The sequence below is a fragment of the Cricetulus griseus genome, chromosome 2 (genome assembly GCF_003668045.3).
Source record: "Cricetulus griseus strain 17A/GY chromosome 2, alternate assembly CriGri-PICRH-1.0, whole genome shotgun sequence".
In the NCBI taxonomy this organism is placed as follows: Eukaryota; Metazoa; Chordata; class Mammalia; order Rodentia; family Cricetidae; genus Cricetulus; species Cricetulus griseus.
The window spans coordinates 408,513,448-408,539,087 of NC_048595.1; the positions used below are offsets into that span (position 1 = coordinate 408,513,448).

The 25,640-nt window shown below is 40.6% G+C and overlaps 1 protein-coding gene across 1 annotated transcript in view; it reads right to left on the reverse strand.

The window, feature by feature from the left end:
- Hecw2 (HECT, C2 and WW domain containing E3 ubiquitin protein ligase 2) overlaps positions 1 to 25,640 on the reverse strand; it is a 196,522-nt gene that overhangs the window by 115,044 nt on the left and 55,838 nt on the right. The window contains exons 2-4 of the mRNA XM_027396880.2: positions 17,378 to 17,485; positions 7,112 to 7,206; positions 1,515 to 1,590 (exon numbers count right to left, since the gene is read on the reverse strand). Coding sequence (XP_027252681.1) covers positions 1,515 to 1,590; positions 7,112 to 7,206; positions 17,378 to 17,485 — 279 coding nt within the window. The remainder of the gene's footprint in view (positions 1 to 1,514; positions 1,591 to 7,111; positions 7,207 to 17,377; positions 17,486 to 25,640) is intronic.

Sequence of the window (25,640 nt, forward strand, 5' to 3'; positions counted from 1 at the left end):
AAAAATCAATATGTGACTGCCATGTTTAAAGTGATATACATCAACCAAAGACAGTTCAATAGCTCTAAACTACAAAATCGATAGAGTATAGCAAACCATGATTGGGGGTGGCTAATTGATCCCTATTGTCACAAGAAGCTTCAGTGCCTACAACTACCAACAACTTCCCAGGTCTATAGTACAAATCTGTCAATCACAAGAAACAGTGTGGAAAGCTGGGCAAATGCCATCACAGTCAATGGGGCTTTAAACTACCTTCTGATTACCCAGATACTTTAAAAGTCCAAAGATCCCAAACAAAATACATTTATTGGCCCAGTATGAACCAGAAGCCACCAGGTTACATCTTCTGAAATTCAACAGGAAATTGAAGGAAGGAAAAGAGGTCATCACATTAACAGCCCCATAGAAAATAAAAAGGATGACACAAAACAAAACAAAAAGAAGACAGTGCCTGCCAGTGAGTGGAGGTGCACTGTCTGGTCTGATGCAACCATCACAGTTCGTGGAGGTGGCTGATATCAAGGATCACCATTTATATGCCGATTCCCATTCACAGGATTTAAGCAGTGAAGAAAACAGAATCTCAGTGAAATCTCAGACCTACTGAAATGGTTTTGTTTCTTCAGAGCCAGGTATAAACTATCATCCAGTCATCTATTTGAAAACTCCAATTCAAGCACTGGCTTTCTTTGAGCATTCTTGGTTTTATAACTGCCAATTCATTCTTGCTAGGTGGGTGGCTTTCAAACTTTTTTTTTTGCAGTGCCCTATGTACAAAATAAATTTTACTTTTTTATGTTATAGCACAGTGCACTCATAAATGCACTTGTATACCTTTTTGCTTCAAAAATATCAATTTGTGTAAACTGATGTCTTATCAAAACATCATCGGGGTAGTAAGCCCCAATTATTTTAATACTAGTTTCAGTCCAGTCAGCTTCACAAACTGCAAGAGAAAACACAAAGCTCATAGCCTGGAAACAGTGTTGTATCTGGGTGGCTGACATGCAAGCAGGTGGGATGTTTCATCAAACAGGAAACCATTATCTTTTTACTTATTGACTTTTTTTTTTGTAATTTCATGAAAACAGCTATCTTCTTTATTTACAATCCTCACAGGAAAAAGTATGCTGTTTTTACTTCAAGCCTTCAAAACCTTTTCTTTTTCTAGCTGGAGTAAGCCAAGTCATTTAAAATCATCAAAACTACTTGACAGAGTTATTTAGCAGTTCACACATGCTTTCAATAACTGTGCATAGTCACACAGTCCTTCTTTCATGAGAAAATTTGGTAAAAAGAGTTTTGTAAAAAAAACCTTTATATTTCTAATAATAATCATCTAATTTTTATCCTGGTAAGATATATACAGACTTTCCAGAAGTATGACCAAAAGAACTCAAAATACCATAGTTTATAGGCTACATATGACACTGTACAAGAAATGATCATGCTGTATATTGACACTATGTGACTATGTGTCCCCTGACTGGAGGCCACACTCTGACACTTACCTGACAATGTGAAGCTGACCAGTTTCCGAGAGTGCAGACTTCCGGAAGCACCTCCTTCCATGCCTTCCGCCCCCATCTGAGGAGAAAAATGTGTATGAAATTTCATACGGGAACTGTGCTATCAAATGGTCCAGGCATCCTCATCTGTTTGGACATACAATGATTTTTAATATCAAAATGCATTGTAGTGCATGTCTTCAAAATTTCAAATATTAGAACAGACACACAAAAATAGATTCCAAAATAAGGATCCAATGTTCATATTTAAAGCTAATCTTTACCCCACTTAACAAATGAGAACTTTGAAATCTTTCTTAATATTATCAACCAACTATATCTACTGTATGGTTTGTCTTTCCTCTTAATATGAATACATTTTTTATGGTATACATTCCTATAACCCAAGCACTCAGGAGGATGAGGGAGGAGAATCACAAGTTTGAGGCCAGTTGTTTCTGTCTGTCTGTCTGTCTGTCTGTCTGTCTGTCTGTCTCTCTCTCTCTCTCTCTCTCTCTCTCTCTCTCTTTCTCTCTCTCTCTTTCTCTGATTTGTGTTTGTATGTGTGTGTAATGTTGATGGTGGCAGTGTTTCTGTTAATTTGAAACATAATATAGGGTCTTGTTGTATAGCTCAGGCTGGCCTGCTTCATTTAGAGAGAATTCCAACCCTTGAGATGAGATCAACCTTGATATCTAACCAAATTTCTCAACTGTCGTCAGTGCCCTTTCCCCCTCCCTGGTGATATCTGACCGTTCTGGCCTGTCTTCAGCAAGAATTTCTTATAGGTTGGAAAGAGTCACTGTACCCTCTACCTTCTAAGCAATTGACATCCATCTCTACACACCCCAAATTGACCTTGAACTCATAATCTATATTGGATACATAATGAATATATTACTACTGAAACTAAACACTAAATTTCCTCATATTTAATAAGAAAGCCAGGAATAAATTCTTGACTTACATTAGGTTCATTGATATGTACCAAGTAAGTCATCCTCCCTTACCTCATATCTCTGAATGTCCATATAGGTGTCCTACCTATATCTAGGCTTCTGCTGTAATGCAGTGTGGGTATTTTGCTATTGGAGTGAGCAATAATAGGACCATGTAATGCTACTGTACAATTACTTTTCACTAAAAATTTTTGAGTAAATTATATCTTATTTGAAACCAGTAATTTATAGACCACAAATCAAATTTAGATCTTTCTCTCAATCTGTGTATAATTAGTGCATAATTTATGGTTTCTAAGAATAAATTTTTTCACGGTTGTGGTAGTTTGAATGTGTTTGACCCCTATAGGCTCATAGGGAGTGGTACTATTAGGAGGTGTGACCTTGACCTTGTTGGAGGAAGTATGGTCTTGTTGGAGGAGGCTGGATAACTCACACCTTTAATTCAGACCTTGAAACTGGAGGGCACACCTTTAAACTGGGCCACACCTTCTGTTGGAAATGTGTCATTGTGGGGGTGGGCTTTGAGGTTTTTTCTGAAGCTTCACTCGATGTGACAGTCAACTTCCGGTTGCCTCTGAGTCAAGATGTAGAACACTGGGCTATTTCTCCAGCACCATGCCTGCCTGCATGCTGCCATGTTCCTGACATGATGGACTGAACCTCTGAACTATAAGCAAGCTACCACAATTAAATGTTTCCTTTATAAGAGCTGCTGTGGTCATGGTGTCTCTTCACAGCAATAGAAACCCTAAGATAGTGGTACTCTGAAAAAGAAGTCCATATGACCAGAAAAGACAGGATTGAAGCAGAGTAGATTCTGAATATTTAGAAAAGGGAAATCACACACAATTTTTTTTTTTTTTTGAGACAGGTTTTCTCTGTGGCTTTGGAGGCTGTCCTGGAACTAGCTCTTGTAGACCAGGCTGGTCTCGAACTCACAGAGATCCATCTTGCTCTGCCTCCGGAGTGCTGGGATTAAAGGCATGCGCCACTACCGCCTGGCCACACACAACATTTAATTCTGAAATTCATATTAAACCCTATCAAGGTTCCCTCCTTGACCAAACTTTAGTCAAGTTCATGTGTGCCCTCAGTTCAACTAGGCCTGACCTTAGGCTTCTGTCTCTAGCTTCATAGATTATAAAAATTCTACTTTGTCTAAAGAGAATCTCTATCCTTACTATGACATAATTCTTGATACCAGACCAAATTCTTCATCTCTTACCAGGCTCCAGGTACCATCTGATTACCCTGGCCTACCTTCAGCAAAAAATATGCTTAAATTACTTTATCAAGAGTTATCACATCCCTTTAGTGTGATAGTAAATTTTTGTCCACTGACTTTGCTTCTTGGCTATAAAACCTCACTTTCCTTTGTCATGACTGGAATTGAGCCATTTCTATTTAGTGGTCTCTTACCCCCCTTGCCGGCCCCAACTGCACCAATTCATGAACAAAATCTGCTTTTCTCACTTGCACCATAGTCTGGTGCCGGGTCTGATCTTTGACATGTCCTTAGTGTACTCCCTGTGTAAAACTCAATACAGCGTCATCATGTGACCATCACTGATCTAGGTCAAGTCTAATGCCAATTCTGTCTTCTCTGTACCTTCTGCATCTTAGACAAGATTATGTGACAATTAGACAAGATTGTGTGACAATTAACTGCCTCCTGATAATTTTGCATTAGGACCTTTCAGTTCTCGTGATCAGTCCCACCTTTTCTTTTTTCTTCGCTTTTCTTCTCCTCTCCTCTCTTCTCTCTCTCTCTCTCTCTCTCTCTCTCTCTCTCTCTCTCTCTCTCTCTCTCTCTTCTCTCTCTCTCTCTGTCTGTCTCTGTCTCTCTCTCTCTCCCTCCCTCCCTCTCCCTCTTTCTCTCTCTCTGTGTATGTGAAGGTTTGAGAACAGCCTCAGTTACTGCTTTAGTCACTCTTTCCCTTTTCTTTGGAGACAAAGAATTTCATTAGCCTAAAACTGACCAAGTAGATTAGGCTGCCTAGTCAGAAAGCCTGTCTTCACTTCCCCAGCATTGGGATTCCAAGTTTATGTAGTCACACCCAGCATTTTTTATGTGCTTTCTAAGGTTCAAACTCAGGTCCTCACACTTGCAAGGCAAGGGCTTTCCTGAGTTATGAATTAATTCCCCAGCCACCTTAATACCATTCTCTTGATGATCATAAGAGTTTTCACTCAACAAAAATGTGAGTTATTAAAATGGATTTTATTCCTCTGACTCACAATTCCCAGATTAACGGGGGTGGAAGCAGCAGTAAACTGTCTAGACAGCAGATATCTATGACTGTTTATCCTGCTTTCTGCACACAGGATTTAGACTGTGGCAGGTGATACAGACTTCCCTTGGGACAGATAGTAGTAACCTACATTCCCTGCTGCACTAGGACGTCGGATCCACAAAACAGGGCCTTGCCTTGAGCAAACACACTGTAACATCTGGGTCTAACCAGGCACTTGCTTTTGCTGAGTTATTTGTGGCTGAAAAGATTAATGGACTGCCTTGATTTAAAACTATAACCTCCCCTCCCTCCCCTCCCCTCTCTCTCCTTAGAAACACTGTCTTACTACATAGCTCTGGTTGACAATTCACAATCTTACCTCCTCAAGTGCTAGGATTACAGGCATATTCCACCAGACTTGGCTTATAAACTAATTAAAATATTTTAAGGAATTACAAGGAACAAAAGAAGACACCTGCAATTTTCATTTTAAAAACGCAATTCATCGTGTGGGAAAAGACTAATCTAAAAACAATTATCAAAGAATTCATAGAAAAACAGTGCCACCTCTCTGGCAAAATGCTTGTCTCAAATAATAATCGGAGAATACAGCTTTATCTCACGCTACAATAAGGCCAAGGAAGGCCAACCATTATCACTGAACACAGGGCCACTAGTTGGGATAAACATGTCTGCATCAGTGATTAGAGGGAGGTTTTTAAACAGGCTACCTCCACAGATCCATTCCAGGAAAACCCAGAAGCGGCCCTGTCAATCAGAGCCCACCCCTGCAGCTGAAGGGTTTCCTGTGGCAAGGATCTGACACACATCTCACTGTGTATTCTGACGAATGACAATGACGTCAACATCAACATACAAATGACAGAGGAGGCAGCAGGTTTTCATCCTTGATGCATGGCAAAAGGATATGTGAGAAAGGAGATCACAAGTAGCTCATTTCCTGACCTGGGAGATTAGCTGTCTTCCGCAGGTCTATTCTTTGCATCTGACATGGAATAGTCACACTAAGCAAGCACTATGACTACCAGTGCTGTTGCTTACAATAATTAAACACACGCTGCATACCCCAGGGACCACCCTACTGCTACAGCAGCATAGCACAGGTCTCCCCGAAGTATGTCAGACCCAAGACTACAGGTCCAAGTATTTTTAGGTTGTTCAGAAATCTACTGATCACCACTTCCATTAATGAATTTCTCAATCAAAATATTCTCTCTTGATTGTAATGCTGTTGTCTACAGAAAGCTCAAGTCATGTTGAAACACTTTGGTTATTCCCACACTGCAGGCTTTGGTGGAGTAATCTCACCAGAAAGTCACTGCAATGCATTTAACTGGGCTGGACATTCCCACTGCCTTCAGTAGTACCATGACTGTGGTATTCTCTGAATTCAGAAAGTGTTAGCTTTGATTTTATTGTCTATTATCACTCAAAATGACTTTTTTCAGAGGTTTGATTAGACACAGCTTTACTCTTGGAGGTGTGTAACTTTTTATTTTACAATATTAAAGAGAAGAAAATCTAGTCCAGTGTTACACTGGCATGGCAGATTTTGTAGTCAACAGTTGCTAACTTTTCTGTGACCCACAAAGTCTTATATAGTAATACAAGCTATTCTTTCTATATTCTACACTAGGGTTACCAGAGATCCTGAACGTTTTCACACATGTTCCTCTTGCCTGCCCGCCCCCTTTTCCCTGCTTTCCCCAAGTAGCATCATCCAGGGCACCCTCATTCAGACTGTTCCTGGTCATGACAGATCCTACTGTTACAAGCTGTCCCAGGTCCACTCCATTCCTCATACAATGATCACTTAGGTGATCTGATTGATGTCAGAACAAGATTATATCTTTCTTCGCCTGAAGGCTTGATGAAGAATTTGACTCCCAGAGCAGTATGTTTTACCAAACTGAAGACTCTCATTCACTCTGAGGAAACTGCCCATGCATGACTCCCATCACACACTCTCTTCAAGGGAAACACTCCTTGAGGTGCCTGGCAGGTAGAATGACTATGATTTAACTGGGTTCCTTTCCCCCTTTACACACTTAATTCAGGCAAATCTACCCGAGATACAGAGATACAGTATCAACATTTCCTACTAACCACGTGTCAAAGCCTTCATGACAGAACACTGTGGTTCACTGTGTTCCCTTGAAGAGCTGTTGATGCACAGGACTGCTATGTCTTAAGTGTTTTTCTACTGATTGGTATCGCAGATGCAGTCATGGCAGCCTTGTAACACATTTCCTTTCCTAAAACAGTGCCCACACTGTCATGTGTTTCCTTTTCATTGTTCCTCATGACCCTGACAGGGCTGCCCAAGGCAAAAATAGAACCCTTCACGGGCTTCAGGAGGAAGCCAGCAATGAGGGGAACTTACCATCACAGCCGGGTTCTTCACAGTAATACAGGGGGTTGTGGCTCGCAGGGCTCCACTAATGCCATGGTAGTACTTGAAACAGATTTTGATCTCCGCTGTAAGCAATGGGAGAAAAACAGTTGAATCCGCTGAGGATGTTCCCTCTCAGGCAATCAATCCTTTCTGTGCATAATTCCTTCCTTTCTGGACAGCAGCAACCAATTTTTGCCAATTCTTGATGAATTTTGCTTATCTGGCTTTTCTCTATTGCCTTGTTTCACGGGGTCTTAATATGTCACCTAAGCTAGTCTGAAGCTCACTCTGTAGCTCAGGATGGCCCTGAAATGCCTGCTAGGCATTATAGTGCTAGAGTTATAGACATATGCCACCAAAGCTTCTTTTTACCGACTTTGTGGAAATTTCGTAAGAACATCGAAAACGTTATCAGTAAAACAATGCATGCAAACAATATACTGAATATACTGTGATAATGCGTGTGGGGAACCTTGGCGGATTCCACGGCAGGTGAGGGTGACCGAGGCAGGGGGCAAACACGCCAGACCGAGAGAGCTTAGTGAGATGTTTTATTAGAAAGGGGACGGAAGGGGAAAGGAAAGAGAAAAGAGGTAAAGATACAGAGACATAGAGACAGAAAGAAGACAGAAGAGGGAGACAGGAAAAGTCCTGTCTGCCCCAAGGGAACAGCAGGAAAGAGAGAGAAAGCAGGGAAATAGAGGAGAGAGGAGAAAGAGAGAACTTAAGTAGGCAGGACTCTTTCTTTTAAAGGGGTCCTTTGCACCTTGGTGCAGACTACGAAATCATGGAACCCTGGGCTGACCAGGGTACTGCCTGAGAGCATTTGGTCAGGTGACAGGGGCAGGCCAGCATATGCCTGAATCCTTACAGAATATACTTTGTAGAGCAGAGATAAGAATGTGACCAGCTACACTTGCCATGTGCTCACAGTGCCACGCAGTGCTAACCCTCATGCCTGTGTCGTCATGTAACCCCAGCTCCAGCCTGCTCTGGGTGACAGGTAAGCTGTTCAGGTTTTCTCTTAGTCAGCTATGTACTCCGCAGATTCTACTTTTAACCTCTTCAATATAAACAGATTACAGCTACTACTAGAAATATAAAAAGCAAATCAGTCTGACAAAGTATGGACTGGGTGGACACTCTAGGAACCCACATGACTTTAATTTTCCAAGTAACTTAAATGAACTACTAAATAGGGATTAAATACGGGAACCAGATCCCTGGAAATAAACATAAAAAATCATATACCTTACAAATTGATTCAAATAATTGATCTTGAGGAAAAGCAATGCATAACCAATTATAATTTTTAGAAAGCAATTAGTTTCCAAAAGCATGAAGTAAAAAATGTGTTGATATAAACTTAGAGTCACAGGAATTCCTGTTCACTGAGGCCCGAATCATCATGGATGTATTTTCCCTCAGGTGGTCTTCTATCGAGGCAATGGGGCTGACAGGCAGCACAGGCCAGAGAGGGGCAGATCTTGGCTACAGAGGGAGTTCCTCTCAACTGAGTCACCAGGATTGTTAAAATGGGTGTGTTCCACGTATTTTTCCAAGTACCTTAACTTACCATTGCCTTTCCTGATCATGCCAGACAGCATACCAGGAAGTACTTGACTTGCTTACTTTAAGAGAATGATACAAGTAAAATTCTCTTCTGAGAATTTATATTGCCACACTCTTCCTATCAATGACCAAATGTTAAACCAAAGAAAAGTTCCATCATGGGTTAAAGTATCAACTCCTTTTATATACATTCATTACCATCCAACAATTCACAATTTAGCACCACCAATCAAAAGACTTTACTACATATCTAGCAATATACATGCCCACCACTGTGCCAGAGAGTACAAGCAATTCCACTAGGCTTCTGGCCTAGCAGGCATTTTACAGCTTAGCTGCTGAGATGACAATTCCAGGCATGGCAACTCACAAAAGAAAAACACTAAAGAGGAAAAGCACCAGGAGGAAGGACATGGGAACCAGGAGGACATCAGTAAGGACACAGTGGAGTCTCAGGACAAGCAGGTCAAAGGATGAGAGTCAGGACTGATGAGTAGCTAGGAGGCAGAGTGAGTGTGGGGTTTGTAGAACTGCATGCCTGGCTCTGCTGTTGCTCTGCCTCACTCAGAACACTCCTGCAAATGGCTTTTGTGAACACTAACACATGTTTGAAATCCAGAGATGCAAGCATAGTGTATTCTTCCACTTGCTTTCTTTGGTGACAATATTCTGCAAAAGCAAGCTTAAGTCACATGCACAAAGGCTGTCAGAGCAGAGCAAAGATCAGTGGCCTTCCAGAGGAGGTCTATGGGCATAAGCTCATCTGTATCACACTCTAAATACTGGAGAGCCAGCAGTCTGTGCGAAACTGCCTGCAGCAGTACTCAGAAATCATACAGCAGTGAGTGAGCAAGACCTTTCTCAATAAGCACAGTGTGCTTTAATAAGACATCTTCCCTTCACTTTCAGGCCAGAGGGTGACATCTTCTCTTGAAGATTTTAGTAACTAGGTAACTGTGGTAGTTTGTAAGAAAATGGCCCCCACAGTGTCACAAAAGGTGGCATTATTTGATAGGATTAGGAGGTATGGTCTTGTTGGAGGAAGTGTGTCACTGAGGGGTGGGCTTTGAGGTTTCAGATGCTCAAGCCAGGCCCAGTGTCACTCTCTCTTGCTGCCTGAAGATCCAGATGTAGAACTCTCAGCTGCCTCTCCAGCACCATGTCTGCCTACAATGCCACCATGCTTCTGACCATGATAACAATGAACTAAACCTCTGAACTATAAGCCATCTCCCAATTAAATGTTTTTCTTTATAGGAGTTGCTGTGATCATGGTATCACTTCGTGGCAATAGAAACCCTAACTAACACAGTGAAAGACCAAGAAAACACCACTAATTGTTTTAATCGGAGGATGTTAACAAGGGCAGTAATACCTACTTGGGGTATTACTTCCTGCTATAACAGCAACAATGAAAACAGCAAAATCTTCACCTCTGTGATGATTTGGAGTCCATACAATTAAATGATGAATTTATCTTGAACTGTACAGAAATAGATTTTTGTGGACCTGATCACTAAGACCCTTCCAAGCTGTATTGAAGAAGAGAGTTGAGGGTGAGCAGCAGGACAAACCACACACAGAGGCAAGTCATCAGAGAGAAGAGCAGAGTCCCAGACAGAATGGGGGTTCTTTGTACTTGGATAAGAGATCACTGGTGCCCTCAACTGGACACCAGTAATGATTTCTATCCCTTAAAATTTAGAAAGAGTCCATGATGAATGGTATTGTTTTCAACTTCAGATATATCTGATTGCTTTAGGAGGACTGCTGTAGAATATGATTTTAACTAGGCAAAGGATGCGCTACATTTATTTCTGCTGCAGAATATTACTTTTACTGTGTAAAGGTGTGTTACTTTCATTTATGCTGCATTTGTTTAATTATGAAAAGATGTGTTGTATTTGTTTCACCTTGCTTCCCTAAGGCACCTGATTGGTTTAGTAAAGAGCTGAACGGCCAATAGCTAGGCAGGAGAAAGGCAGTGGGAAGGAGAATAAATAGGAGGAGAAATCTAGGCCGTAGGAGAAGAAGGAATGATACAAGCAGGAGGAGAGAAGGAGGGAGATGTCCAGGGCCAGAAGCCATGCAGACACCAGCCAGCTATAGAGAAGCAGTGAAAGAAAGATATACAGAAGTAAGAAAGGTAATAAGCCCAGGGGCAAGAGGTAAATAAAGAGCAATAGGTTAATTTAAGTTAAAATAGGTTAAGTTTAAGTTAAGTTAACCTAGCTTAACGCCTAAGCTAGGTTGAGCATTCAAAACTAATAATAAGTCTCTGTATCATGATTTGGGAGCTGGTTGGTGGCCCAAAAGAAAAACCCTGCTACAGAGGACATTCACAATCTTTTTTTTTTAAAGTGGTGAAACAACAGGAGAGACTGAGATTATACAATTAATGTACTTCAATACCTTGATGGTGGGAAGAGGTGATTTCAAGATTGTTCACGGGGGTAGAAATGAAATGTTGAGGTTTTGGTGGTAGCTATAACATATCTCCTCTAACTGAAAGAGGAAATGTCATATAGTTACAACCGAATTCTAGAGAAGAGCATACAGGGGCAGCAGGGAAGAAATGCAAACATAAGGACTAAGCATCCAATTGGGAAAGAGTCCAGTGCCATGAGGCCAGTCTCACTCATGAGCAAGAAAGGTCCCAGACAGAGGAGCAGGGTGTGTCCCATCTTCCCTAAATGCTTTCCCCACCACCTGACGTGGTTGTCAATGCATCCTCCTACTGGCTCCTAACTACTTGGAAACCAAACAAAAGAATCTCAAGTCTATAAAAAAAAAAAAAAAACAAGAGTATTTTTTCCCAAAGTGTATATTTACTCTAAGTGTACGAACTCAGAAGCAGCAGGGGAGGGAGAGGTAAGGTTTCTTGCATTGACCCATAAGGGTCTTGGTAGACTGAGCAGTCCTAGACTCAAGAAGAAGAACATGGCCCATGGGGACATCATCCTCTCTAAGGCCACTTCTGATCCCTGAAGCTCACCACGAATCCCAGAAATATATTCTATCACTCTTAACAATTTATGGGATCATTCACTTATACAGTTATTAAAATAAAGATATAAAACCTTCTGTTTGGATGCTGACAAGATGGAAATGTCTCTTTATCTTGAAACTTAGAGCCCTCTAATGTTCATAAATACAAATGAAGATTTCCCTGTGGTAATAGATCCTCACTGCATCCCCACCACAGAGGGGCAGGGTGAGTGTGGGGAGCAAAGGAAGGAAGAGGAGGGAGATGGAACTGCAGACAGCATTTGGGAACTTAACATGCTCATTAGAGAAGGGGCTTACTTCTGTACATCATACTTCAATACAATCATGTTACCATCTGGCTAAAAATGCAGATTTCTAGATTGATATAGTAATAAAATATTTCTAGATAAATAATGTGAAATTAGTCACTAGTTGCCTTCAAGGAGAGGAGATTGGCTATTGGTATGATGTCAAAGATAGTTGCTTCTACTTCTTATATATTTTAAAAATCACACCCTGTTCACAAATTAGCTATTAAAATTATCTTCTAAAGGCAGTTAACTCAGCCACATCAACCCTAGGAATGTGTGATGACACTGTACAATTTCTCTGAGAAAAGATTCTACAGTCTACCCCCATAAGCAAGGGGTTTACCTTGAAGACCTTGCTTTCACCTATCACCTTACACAGTGGCATTGTTAGCTTAGAGAATACTTCACAGATTGTTGTCATTTAGGAAGTCTGAATTCTCCCATGGTTCTGGAAGTTGAATATAAAATTTAGCCATAGTGATTGGTGAAATGTGAATGTCCTTCTTTCTTTCTCTCTCTCTTTCTTTCTTCATTTCTATTTCACTAAAATGAAGTGAAATATAAATGGAAGGCTGGAGCTTAACATGTCAACTCTAACTGTAAGAGAAAATGTTATATAATTTCATTTATTCTACTTCATAATTTTCACTATTGTCCTGTATGCTGTCATGGAATGGGCCTATTCCTTGCCCTTATATTCAGAAGATATAAACCGAGGAAGAGCTCACTTTAATTTTCACACTCCTGAAGACATTTGCCCACAAGTCCAGTAGCACGATCATCTGCCATTTCCACATTACTGCAAATTGTCTTCTATTTATTAAGGGACTGTGCAGAGGGAAATCCTTCCTTGGTAGACAATATCACTGTAGACATGGCAGAAATCTTATGGGATGAGAGTTGACTGAACCCGACACATGCTGTAAGAGGAACGACAGTGCAAAGTATCAAGTCCCCAAGCAGCAAGAATATGCTGTGTGTCAGTGAGAAGGGACTGAGAAATTATGGCATTAGGGTAGGAGGCCTGGCAGTGAAAACAGGAGGCTGAGACCACCTATCTCTCCCAAGGGAAACCATCCTATAATGTGCATATTTATCAAGGCACTGAGTTAAGTCCCACCACTCCTCATTGGTAGGACTGTCATGCATACTACTCACGTTGCTTATGTTGCTCCTAAGGGCTGAGACAGATAAAAATCTAGAAATACTACAAAATGAATGCAAACATTGGTGTTTTGTTGGCTTTTTTTTTTGCCTTAACAATCACAAAGCAATTCGATACATAGCAATACACAATTGAAGTGCAAAATTACTAAATTGACTCATTGATCCAAGATTAGTGAGTAGCTAAAATAGTGTCTCCAAGTTGGTGATAAACAAGTATTTCATGATGATGGGGGTAAATGAATAGACGTATAGAAGGGAGGAAAACAGAGACTGAAAACCCCTACCTAAGTATGAATGACTAAAAGAAGAACCATGTTTACGAAAGACTACATTGAATCAAATAAACATCTTGGCATGCCAGGACAACTGTTGAAACTCCTAAAACTGAAGAATATATACTGCAAAGATGACCCACTCAGTTGCTGCAAGCAACTCACTGGAGGCAATATGCTCACTTGAAGGGTAGCTGACAGCCTTTATAGCACCCCCATTTCCCCCTTTTGGGGTTCTTTTTTTGTGTGTGTAGGTGTCGTATATGTATATACTTATGGGTTTGTATACTAGTGTTAAAGCCAGAGGTCCAATGCCCACTTTATCTTTTAAGATAGTGTCTCTAACTGAACCTGGAGCTCACTGATTAGGCTTCACTGTGAGCCAGTGAGCTCCAGGGTTGCCCCCTGTGTCTGATATCCGTCCCACTACCCAGTCCTGGGGTTACAGACAAGCACTGCAGAGACTGGTATTTTATGTAGACCATATGGTTCAAGCTTGACTACTCTTGCTTGCAAAGCAAGCACTTTAATACTAAACTGTGTCCCCACCCCTGCTTACCATCTTAAAACAAGTAAATATTCAGGATGCTGATGCCTGAGGTCATCTACCAAAATTAAATCCATTTTCTTTTCCCTTCAGAGCCATTTGAGTAGGCTGTAATAGTATAAGCCTGGGATGTCTGCATCTTCAGAGGTTTACCTGACAACCTGGGGCATCTTGGCTTCTGACTTAGACTGATCAATTTTCAAAAAATCTTACCATGTTTGCACTTCTAATAAGCTAAGGACGAAAAAACATATTTCTTTCTAAAGATGAAAGAAAAATTTTGAATATTTTATTTTCTAGGTCAAGGGTTGACAATATCCAGAATTTTTAGAAGCTATCTAAATAGCTTACCCACCTTTTCCTAGACTCTGTGTCATTAGCTACAAAGATCCTCGTAAAATTGCATTATGCTGCAAAGCTCTCTTAAAATTGTCCAAGTCAGACAGTGGTTCAAGATGACATTAAAAGGATGCCCTTGACTTCTAAGCTTGGAGATAAACACTACATTTATTTAATGTTTCACACTCCGTGGCTCGGGATGCATGCTTGGAGTGGCATCTTTCTGACTCTTCTGGAATCATGATGCACTGTCTAGACTTTAACTTGGACTATTTTCTCAGCCCTTCAACACACAGAAGAGTTTTATTTCTACAATCTTGCCTGCAGTGCTCCCAGGTTTAGGAATGAAAAAGAAATGAAAAAAGGGGGAGCCTACTCTTCTGTGCCTTCTCTAATCCAGTTTCAATATCCAAGCCCATTTCTATTAAACAGCAGAATGAGGTCTGTTGACAACATATTCCAAGAGAAATATTTACTATGTGGCATATTGTAATTGCTATATTTATTATTTAAGATAGCCAGGACATTATGAACCTCTAACAGAGAAGGTAATGATCTGGACATGTTTTTGGTTTTCCTCATCCCAGATCAACTTGTAATAGAGATGGTACCTCCGGTCTCCTGGCAAGCACCAAAAGTGCTTTTCAGCATTCAGGCGCTAATAGGAAAGTGAGTTACCCTTTCCGTGGCATTTAGTTGGCAATATTGTTCACCTAATCAATTTCTTAAACCTTGGGATCCTTTTTAAAAAATAATTGAATTAAAAGTAAAGCCAGGTCTTTCATGAATTTCCCCCATGTTCTTGATTTTGTTTTGTTTTGTTTTGTTTTGTTTTGTTTTGTTTTTGAGACAGGGTTTCTCTGTGGCTTTGGTGGCTGTCCTGGAACTCACTCTGTAGACCAGGCTGACCTCAAACTCACAGAGTTCCACCTGCCTCCCAAGTGCTGGGATTAAAGGCGTGCTCCACCTATGCCCCCCCCATGTTCTTATATTATCTACTTTCCTGATAATGTCCTCAGATTACTATACCAGGCCCATAAATGTCCCATGTTTCTCTCTTTTTACCCTACAGGTTCTTTGCATATATCATGGTTTTAGTGTTTTTATGGGATTCCTGAGTGTGTGAATGAGTGTGTCTATGTCTGTTTCTTACAAATTTTCTTGGGCTCTTTTCCTTCTGCTTGTTTTGTCCATTCTGATGTGTTAGCTTTTATCATATTATATTATATCATATAAATTAAATGTTTTATTATTATTTCTTAGAACCTCGTTTATTTTCTAATGAGGGATAGAAAGAGGGTGGATCTAGATGGAAGGGGAGGTGGAGAGGGGCACAAGAAAGACTAGAAAGAGGGAACACTATAATTAGGATATATTATGTGAGGAAAAAATCTAAGGAAAAAATAAAAAGAAGGAAGGAAGAAAGTGAGACACACACACACACACACACACAGAGAGAGAGAGAGAGAGAGAGAGAGAGAGAGAGAGAGAGGAGTATCTTGGTGTATGATTTTCTTTGTTCTATTACGATAGATTTCACAGGTTGGGACATGGAATTTAGGCCAACATGGAATCTGACATGGAATCTGAGTGCCATGGATATGGTCCACCATATTTGTCTCCAGAATAAACTCCCTTACCCTTTTGAAGTCACAGCTGTGTTTGTTGTAATTTAAAACGGCAGTGTGAAAGAAAGATGCCAGGAGACAGGGTTCAAGCAGAGGGGTTTTTATTAGGGAAGGGATCATTTAAAGGGGAAAGAGGAGGGGGAGACTGACCTTAGGAGACAGGAGAGGAAAGAGGAAAGAGGGGAAGAGAGAGCAGGAGAGGGAGAGGGAGAGCCGTACAGAAAGAGAGAGGGAAAGAAAGAGAGGGAAGGATAGGAGGTGAGTAGAGACCTTTTAAAAGGGAACATAGTGAATGTGCACAGGTGGTGCTCTTAGTGGCTGCAGCTGAGGGTGTATCCTGTCAGAACCCCAAGGGCAGGCCAGTACAGATGCCTGAATACTAACAGTGTTTCTCGTGTGTGTTCACAAGGCTTAAACAGACATCAGACTGTGAAACAGCACACACCTTACAGGGCAGAAGCAGGACTACAGGAGACTACTGAGCACCGACCCTCCAGGAAGAACAGAGGAAGAAACTACCCAATGCCTTTAATGTTGACTAAGGTCAGAGATACTGATATTCTAAAATAGCTTTATATTACAGATGCTTTAGAAGCTTCACTAAAGAGGTTTGTATCAAGTTCCCATTTGTTCAAATTGCACTTTATATTTTGTCTTGGTAAGTCCTTTTATCTATAGTATTCATAGAATCTCTTACCATAAATCTTTTGTGCATTGAAAGTTTAATTCTTAGAGCTCAATGTTATTGAAAATGTCTCAAAAGTTCATGTTTTTCCATATGTTATAGAAAGAAAACTTCTGAAGATGTTCAAATTGGCCTGGACTGACTAGTAAACTAGCAAGTCACCAATCCTATTTTATTTACCTGTTTTCTTTCCATTCCATAAAAATACACCAAGAATTCCTATATATTCAGGAATATTTGTGGTAAATACATACCTTGTCATACTTTACACAAAATAAGTAGATGTGGTACCGCTAATGAACTATGTACTATAAAAGCATCTATATTTACAAATACAATATGGATTGGATAATGTCTGACCCTCTGCATACAATTTCTGCTTGTTAGCATTTGACGTTGGTGGCAGTGTGTCCCAGACTACCATATCATACTCTGTTGAACTACATGCAAAAGATAACCTTCTGCTGGTAAGAAATGAGGAATACCCAGAGCAAACAGAATTCTTAAGTTAATCAAAAACATTGAACTATCCTTTCTAATTCCTAAAATCAATAAAGTCAATATTAACTGCCCATGTATACAATCACCAATGAACATTTTCTAAAACAATATATTTACTAATATGGAGCTTCATGACATACACATTTAAATAAGAGATCAAAACATTAAAAATAACATTCAGATATGATTCTATACATTCAACATACTCAATTTTAAGACTGTATCATGCTTATTGATTACTTACGTTCCATGAAGTAGGGTCCTGGCTCAATTCTCCATACAATCTGTCCTTTTTGGGTTCCAGTCACACCCCTGTTTTTAGAATCCCAGAAGTTGGCTGGAGAATTCTCATCTGGAAAAAAAAAACCAAAGAAACACTTTTAGCTTAATTACATCCTGCCTTTTCTTAGCTCAAAGGTCAACACAACTTCCAAAGTAGTAGAAAGAAGGTAATAAAGATGGGCAGACATCAGGGAACATTGCTTCTAATGGCCACCTGCTAGCACACTATCACTATGAGTTTCCATCTGCATCTATTTGGGGAAACCGTGGGTATAACAGGAAAGATGGTGGCATATTTGGGTCTGGCCAGGGTGTTGCCAAAAGATAATATTGCAAAGACAAAAGGGTTAGATTACTGCAGCTTCAGGGCTGATCTGATATGTAAAAAGGGGGCTGAAGTAAAACTTCCATCTACGAAATCTTTATCAAAAGTAGGGAAAGAGGTAAATTGGGAGAATTCAACGGAGCTCATGGTGGGTGAACGAAGGGAGCTGCTCCAGGCAACAGCACGGCTTTGCCAGATGGTGCTAAGAGGCTCTCTAGAAAGTCATCATGTCTTCCAGGACAAAGGTGGCAAAGCTTGAGCTAATGTAAGAACAGTAAGAGACAGTGTTTCCACTTTGGTGCAGAAGAAAGATAGAAACAAGAGTGTCCCAGAGAACAGGCCAGTGGGCAGCATCTCCCAGGCTTTCCTCACACCACACAGAAACTGCAATATTCGCCTCACATTCTAAAGCAAAACCCAACATGCTTATGCTTAGGAGAGGTTGGGATGCTCTGACTGCCTCTGGTTCTTCCCTGCCATGATGAAGGTCAAAAGGAGTGACAGGATATAAGTTATTCACAGTATACTAGCTTAAAGCTTTGTCTTATGATTGAAAAACATATAGTGACAGTGGCTTTTCATGTCACATGTGCCACTTCCCCACCCCATGATGAAAAAATTAGAAATATGCCTCCAAGAGTTGGGAGAAAATGGGTAGGGTAAAGTAAAACCTCCACTAAAGATGGGATGATATAGAAATGACTCAAAGCACAAAGGAATAGTCCTAAGTGGAAAAACAGTGTTCTTCTGAACTTGAAATAGAAAACGGTCCAGAGTTGAGGACCCAGAAAGATGCTGTTGGTGTGTATGTTGGGCTGGGGTTCAGGGTTCTAGAACTCTCTACAGTTCTCTGGGTGGGCTGGTCTTTTCATGTCATTTGCATTTATCACATTGTAAGGCAATGATTCTTTAGCATGGAAGGCCAAGAAAGACTACAGCTCCTAAGAATTGGAAAGCATGTCCCATTTGTGACATTACCTGCTCTCCTGGATGGTTCATCAGACAATCTACTCCATCACAAAATGTGATGAAGCTGCTTATGAAGAAGGCACCCAGGAAATCCCTACACATTGGATTTAACAGGTGTATATGGTGCCTGGGGCAGACTGTTTGCTGCCTGGTCACTCAACTTCTTTGCCAACTTAATTCCAATTTTGTTCAAGGTAACAGTTGTGCCTGGTTAAAAATATTCACATCTTCACAATCCTTTGCAGCTAAAGAAAGTTGCATGTGACCTAGTTTTGGACAGTTAAGATTTAAGTGAGAGTTTATTGGTAGGACCTTCAGGTAACATATTTGGAGTTAAAGTGGGTGCAGATGGACTCAGCATCCTTTTGCTTGTTCCTCTGCAATTCTTTTTGCAGAGAGACTTATATTAAGGGGGCAGAGCAAGGAACCAGAATCAGTTGTGATAATTAGTAGAAATAAGAAATATCTGTATTTAGGCTTTCTGCTACCTAGAAACAAGTGAGTTCTTGTGTGGCTAAGACACCATGGTTGTATCTATCAACTGCAGATGAACAGTATTCCTGATGGGTCTATACACCATAAGACCCCCCTATTGATTTAGACTCATCATTGCTGGCATCTCCAGGAATCTTGGAGCAAGCCACATGCTTTAGATTAGACAAGAGTAGTTACTTCACATATTTTTGAACAATCAGAGCTGCTTAGATGGGAAGAGGAATTGTAAAAATTTTGCAAACAAATTTACTTTAACTCTTACTCACTTGGAAAACCACAGGAGGACAGGGAGTAGCACAAGTCTGACTGCTCTAAATGTTTCTTTAAAATAAGAAGTAAGCAGATGAGAGTGGTGGTGCATGCCTGTAATCCTAGCACTTGGGAGGCTGAGGCAGAAGAGTATAAATTTCAGGCTAGCCTTGCTATAGCATAGTCCAGTCTCAGAAAAACAGCAACAACAAAAGCAACAACATGAGAGTGGCAATGCACAGGACAACTTCCTAAAAATAAACTGGTCATCACCTTTGACCCCAGGAAGGTGGGGGCGGGTAGACAAAGCACCAATCTGGATAAAAGCAGGAGTAAGCATTAGGATCAGGACTGCTGTGACTATAATGCATCAATGAGGAAGCTGTGCTCGTGCAAGAATGTCTGCACTTTTGGTCCCATTGAGCTTTTTCTTCTCAAGCAGCTGATTGAACTAAACTAGATACATGCTATAACACACAACATTGGCAGAGCAGACTACTGAGGAGCAAAGAGCACTTGGGCAGGAATGGAATGAGGAAAATTATTCTAAGGGGTTGGATCTCCAGGACCAGGGGATCCCAGAGGCGTTACACAATCCTTTACATATCCGTGGAAGGGGGCAGGAGCAGAGAACCACTGTGGGAATCTCTTGACCCCATCACATTCACTGCCAGGTAGAAATACCAGTCTCAGAAGGAGGAAAGGAGGCACAGTAAAGTACAGGTATTCCATTCACCCAGCAGGTCAAGTGGATTAGAAGAAATCATATTATCTCTGGCTTGAATAGTTCATACTCCATATAGGAAACTCCACTTGTGGCTAATAAATCCATGAAAATGTATATCATTTTTATCAGCTAGCAGAATGCAAATTAAAAGTACTCGGAGAGCCCATCTCACCCTAGTTAGAATGACTGTCATTAGGAAAACATACAACAGATGCTGGTGAGAATGAGGGGAGAGTGATAAGAAATGTAAATAATTGAAACCAGTATGGAAATCAGTATGGAGGTCTCCTAAATATAGAACTACCATATGATCTAGCTATACTACTTCTGAACACATACTTGTGAACCAGGTGTAGCTTACATTAAATATACCCACATGCTCAGGCTAACCAAAGCACCATAGACAAGTTATAGCATCGGCCTAGGTGCCCATCAACAAAAAACTGAATGAAAAAAAAATGTGATAGAGAGGCACAGTGGAGTTTTAGTCAGCCACAGAGAAGAAGGAAATCATGTTGTTTACAGGGAATCATCTTGCATAGCAAAAGAAGGCAGGGTCGCAAAGAATGGCCTCGTGGTTTGTAGTGGTATATTATTTATGATTTAATAAAGATTGCCTGAAGGATCAGAATGCAAAGCCAGCCACACTAGTTAGCTATAGAAGCTGGGCAGTGGTGGCACAACTTTTAATCAGGAGACAGAGGCAAATGGATCTCTGTGAGTTAAAGGCCATCCAGGGTTACACAAGAGTGAATCAGTCTAAAAGATTAATAGAGCTCAAGCTTTAATCCCAGCACTAGAGAGGTACATAAGGAAGAAGCAAAGGGTCTCATGGGCAATTAGTCTCCAGCCACACTGAGGAGAGCATAGCAGTCTAGGGTTCTGAGGCTTGGCGGAGAGCAGTACAGTCTGGAGATGTAATCTGAGGTTCAGTGGATCGCCCCTTCCGGTCTGAGCCTTGGTAGAGGTGAGAGCTTTCTAGTGGCTCGCTGTTTTGCTTCTCTGATCTCCAACTTGAACCCTAATATTTGTCTCTGGTTTTATATTATTCATTTGCTGCAGTGGTTTTGGGATTTTGTTGTTGTTGTTTGTTGTTTTGCTTTTTTTTCTTATATGGAATGCAGGTGGGAAGAAAACAGGAAAATGAAGGATACTGTTAAGGATGTGGAGAAAACATCGGCCCCCTAAATCCCAAAGTTTTAACACCATACATGAGTGTTCAGGCTCAAAAGAATACAGACATCCCATACACGATGAGATACAGAGTAGAAAGTCATCTGCGAGGAGCTATTCCTTGGGGTTATCCCTCACCATAGCTTGTCAAGTAGAAGATACTCATACTGCTAATACTGTGGTAATTGTAGACTGACATTTTCCCCTAAAGACATCACATTTCTCATAATCCATTCCTTTTTATTTTTATCTATTTAACTTGTTTTTCAGGGCAGGTGAGCTTTAAGTCCAGGGCCTCATGCATACCAGGCAAGCACTTACTCACTGAAATACACACCCTTACACACCAAGTCATTATTCCCGACAAATACACACCTTCTGTCATCTGGAAGCAGTCAGTCTTAAGTACAAATGTAAAGTCCCTAAAATAAGAGCAGATTAGGAACGAAGATTTCAGATCATTTTGCTGTGAGCCTCCATCCTCCACCAATACCATCACTCCTACTGCTGATAACAGCAAAGACTTGGCTGGCAAATACCATGCACACCAGGCTAAAGGACCCAACATGACTCACCCTTTCCTCCATCCAAGGCCAGTCTGAACTAGGCCCTCAGATTCTATTTTTTCCTTTGGACAGATTAACATATTTGCTTAAGTTGCAATCAATTATATCATAGCCTGACAATGCTTTTGGGGTGATAGAGTTTCCCTGCTCAGATCTTTTTTCTGACAGATTTTTGAGACTAAATATATCTTATCCTGGTTTAAATTAAATTGTTGTTTTAACCTTCACTTTCTATTCACATTGTATGATTCAGTCTTTTAAAGATGTCTCCACCCCAAAAGAAGAATAGTAATCAAGTATAAAGAGTTCTAAATTCTCTACAAGTACAATATAGAGGAATTAACCACCCAGTTTTCCCTTATGATCAAGTAAATAATACCTAGTCTTTAAAATCCATTACAAATTGTTGTGTTTACAGTTGGATTTTTTCCTTCCCCAGATCTCTTAAAGGTAATTCCAGATCTATCTCACTGTCTCCATGTTCTCTGTCTAGTTACCCTCTAATGTACAGAACAGAGTTATGGTTGCCATAGCACCCAAATGATGGAAAACATTAGGCCTGCTCACCCTTGCCTTTTCAAGGTCTTCTCTCTATTATCTTAATGCATCCTGGTTGCCTTGTTCAAGGTTCCACTCCCCTCAATGACAGATAGTGTTGTTGTTCCAATTCCCCCCAGATCCATTACCTTCTGTCACCTTAACCTTTAACCTCTCCCCATAGAGGAGCCTTCCTTCTATTCAACCTAGAAACACATCCGCTTCCATGATTTTGCCTTGCTTTTTGCCCACTGTCTTCCCTGTTCCATTTCTCATTTCTTTCCCATTTGTCTTGTTGCCGTGAATAAAATTTCTGCTCTAGTCTAGTAGCATATACTGCTTTTCTAGTAAAGAAACCACAGCATGAACCTTTTAGACAAAGGAAGGAGTAGAGATTTAATGAATTAATGTACCATGTAATTATGAAGAATATTTTTTACTCTGTTCTCAAAATGCTCTGAAAACCCCAAAACAGAGACAGAGATGGGCATGAAATTATAAAAGATTAACTTTTCCTCTATATAACTCTGGGTTAAAACCTACACTAATTATCTTTTACTATAATGACATGGAGGAAATATGACCAGTCATATTAAACACTTCCAAATATATTTTGGATTTTGAAATGTTTCTATAGCTATATGAATATCTCTAAGACCCCACCCCCAGATCCTAGAGATAAAGTAATAACAAATAAGCAAAACCCCTTCAAAGACCCTACTATAGAGCTAACCAACCCAGGGGAGTCAAAAGTATACAAGAAATTTATGGAGAAAGATTCCCATGATAACCTGTGTCAGATAAATGAAAAGCCATGCTTACAGATACCCCTTGTCTTCAAAGCAATTCTATCTCCTCTCTGTATTTTGGGGTGATGGGAAAAATAAACATAACATGATTTTCAATTTAGCCTTTGAACACACATTGAAAATAACTATGCCTCAATAGTAGGTCACAAAGAAGCAGGCTCAGTTGTGGCTACATTCAGGAGTTGAATAGTCAATAGTGGTAGAGATTTGAAGCAAGCTATGATTTGAATGATCTGAATGAAAACTGTTGTTCTATGTCTGGGAAAGGCACACACCTTCAGTAGAGACTGTAGGACTCTGCTGAACAGCTATGATTGACAGCATTCGGTGGAGGTTCCTGGAATATCTCCCTGACATCAGAAACTGTGACAATGATGGAGACCTGAAGCACACTGCAGAGGGGAGGGGAGTCTTCACCTTTGAATTTACCAAACAGATCATCAATTTTATCATGTCTTTTGAGAAACCACCAACAAACTTCCTCATGGATTGTAAAACCTAGTAATCTTTAAAAAATAAAAAAAAAAGTCTCCCTAGGTGTTTAATTTGTTACATCAAAATCCTCTCTGGATGGAAAAAAATAATATGTCAGGCATGATAAGAGATCACAGAGGTCCCAGGCCACCCACTGAAAAGTCACCCACTAGGTAAGGGTTGCCTTAGAGCTATTTGTATGGATGCTTTAGATGCCAGAACAATATTCTGAGAAAAATACACTAGAGATGGCAAGGAAGGACAATGGTATATCATAAGACAAAACAGTGACATAAAGGGAGAGAGGAAGGAGCAGGCTAATTAAGAAGAGCTCATGACAGGACTTCCAGCTCTGGGCTTGGGGACATCTGCACATTAAAAGGGACGATGGGAGGGCTGGGGAGTCAGTTCAGTGATAAGAGCACTTCGAGAGAACCTGGTTTTGATTCCCAGCACCAACATAACAGCTCACAGCCATCTATAACTCCACTTCCAGGAGATCTAACACCCTCTTCTGGTCTTTGCAGGAACCAGGTATGTACATGCTGTACATATACAAACGCTGGCAAAACATTCATATACGTACAATTAAAACACTCCATTAATAATAACAACACGACTATGGAAGGATGCCTGGAAGACAGCACTGTTTACTGCTCCAGATGGGAGTCCTGGCAGGGTGGAACAGAGTGGAATGCCCCTGTTGACTGACTCGTATTGCCACCTGTCGGAGGAGATGCTTTACTGCTGTCTCCTATACAGGACATCATTCACAAAGGAGGGAGCCCACAAAGAAAATGAAGCCTTCACTAGGACAGAGCCAAGCCCTAACCACAGGCAGCCAGAACATACACAACTCTAGACATTCAGGGCAGAGGCAAGAACTCTGCCAAGTACCGTCCTATACAAAATGTGTGTCTTAATCTAGTCTATCAAATGATGACTTTGACAAGGGAGGATATCACTGGCAGATCAGTGATACATCTGGAACCTTTCAGCAAGTACATCCCAGGAATTCCAGCTGTGGCCAAGAATATGAGAGAATATGAAGCCATAGAGCAGTGGCTTATGGATGAATCAGTTTCGAGCCCAGATGTAATGTGGATGTACAGAAGCTATATCTGCTCTGCTCTGCTCAAATATCTCCAGATACCAAGTTTCCAATGAGGGCTTGGAATGCGCTGCAAGACATGGCCAACCACTTGTCTCCAGTTATGGCTCTGGTTTCTTTTCCTGTACTTTCCTTCTCTTCCCCAATCTACTAGATACACCAGCTTCCTGATGTCCTCTAAGGACTGGTCAGACACACCAATACACAAGGAAATCATGTGACCAGTCTCAAGCAAAGGCTGTTGAAATATCCTAAACATGTTTGTTGTTCTTGCTATTATTATTATCATTATTTCTTGCAGTGCTGGGATCTAGCTAAAGCTTTGACATATGTCCAAGGTGTTCCACATGCCGGGCAAGTGCTATCCAAGAGCTAGAGCTATCCACTCCTTTTTTAACTTTTTATATTTGAGTTAACAGGGTCTCACTGAGTTGCACAGGCTGAACTACATTCACTTTGCAGCCTAAGCAGCCTTGAACTTGTAATCCCCTCATTCAGCCTTCCCAAAAGCTGAGATTAGAGGTCTGTGACACCAGCCCTAGAAAATCTCAAATTCTTTGAGAGTTTTTCAAGTGAAAAAGTGACTAAAGGTTTATGTATGTCAGCCAGGAAACTTGTGTTTTATTTGGTTATTGTAAAAATTTATAGGAAATAACACTGTGAAGGTAGAGTGAGCCATTTGCAATAGGTTGTGTCTAATTTCATGAAACAACAACAAAAAGAACCAGGTGTTCCTTGTAAAATTTGAAGGCTAAAATTTCTAACCACCCTCAAGAGCAGACTTATTGTC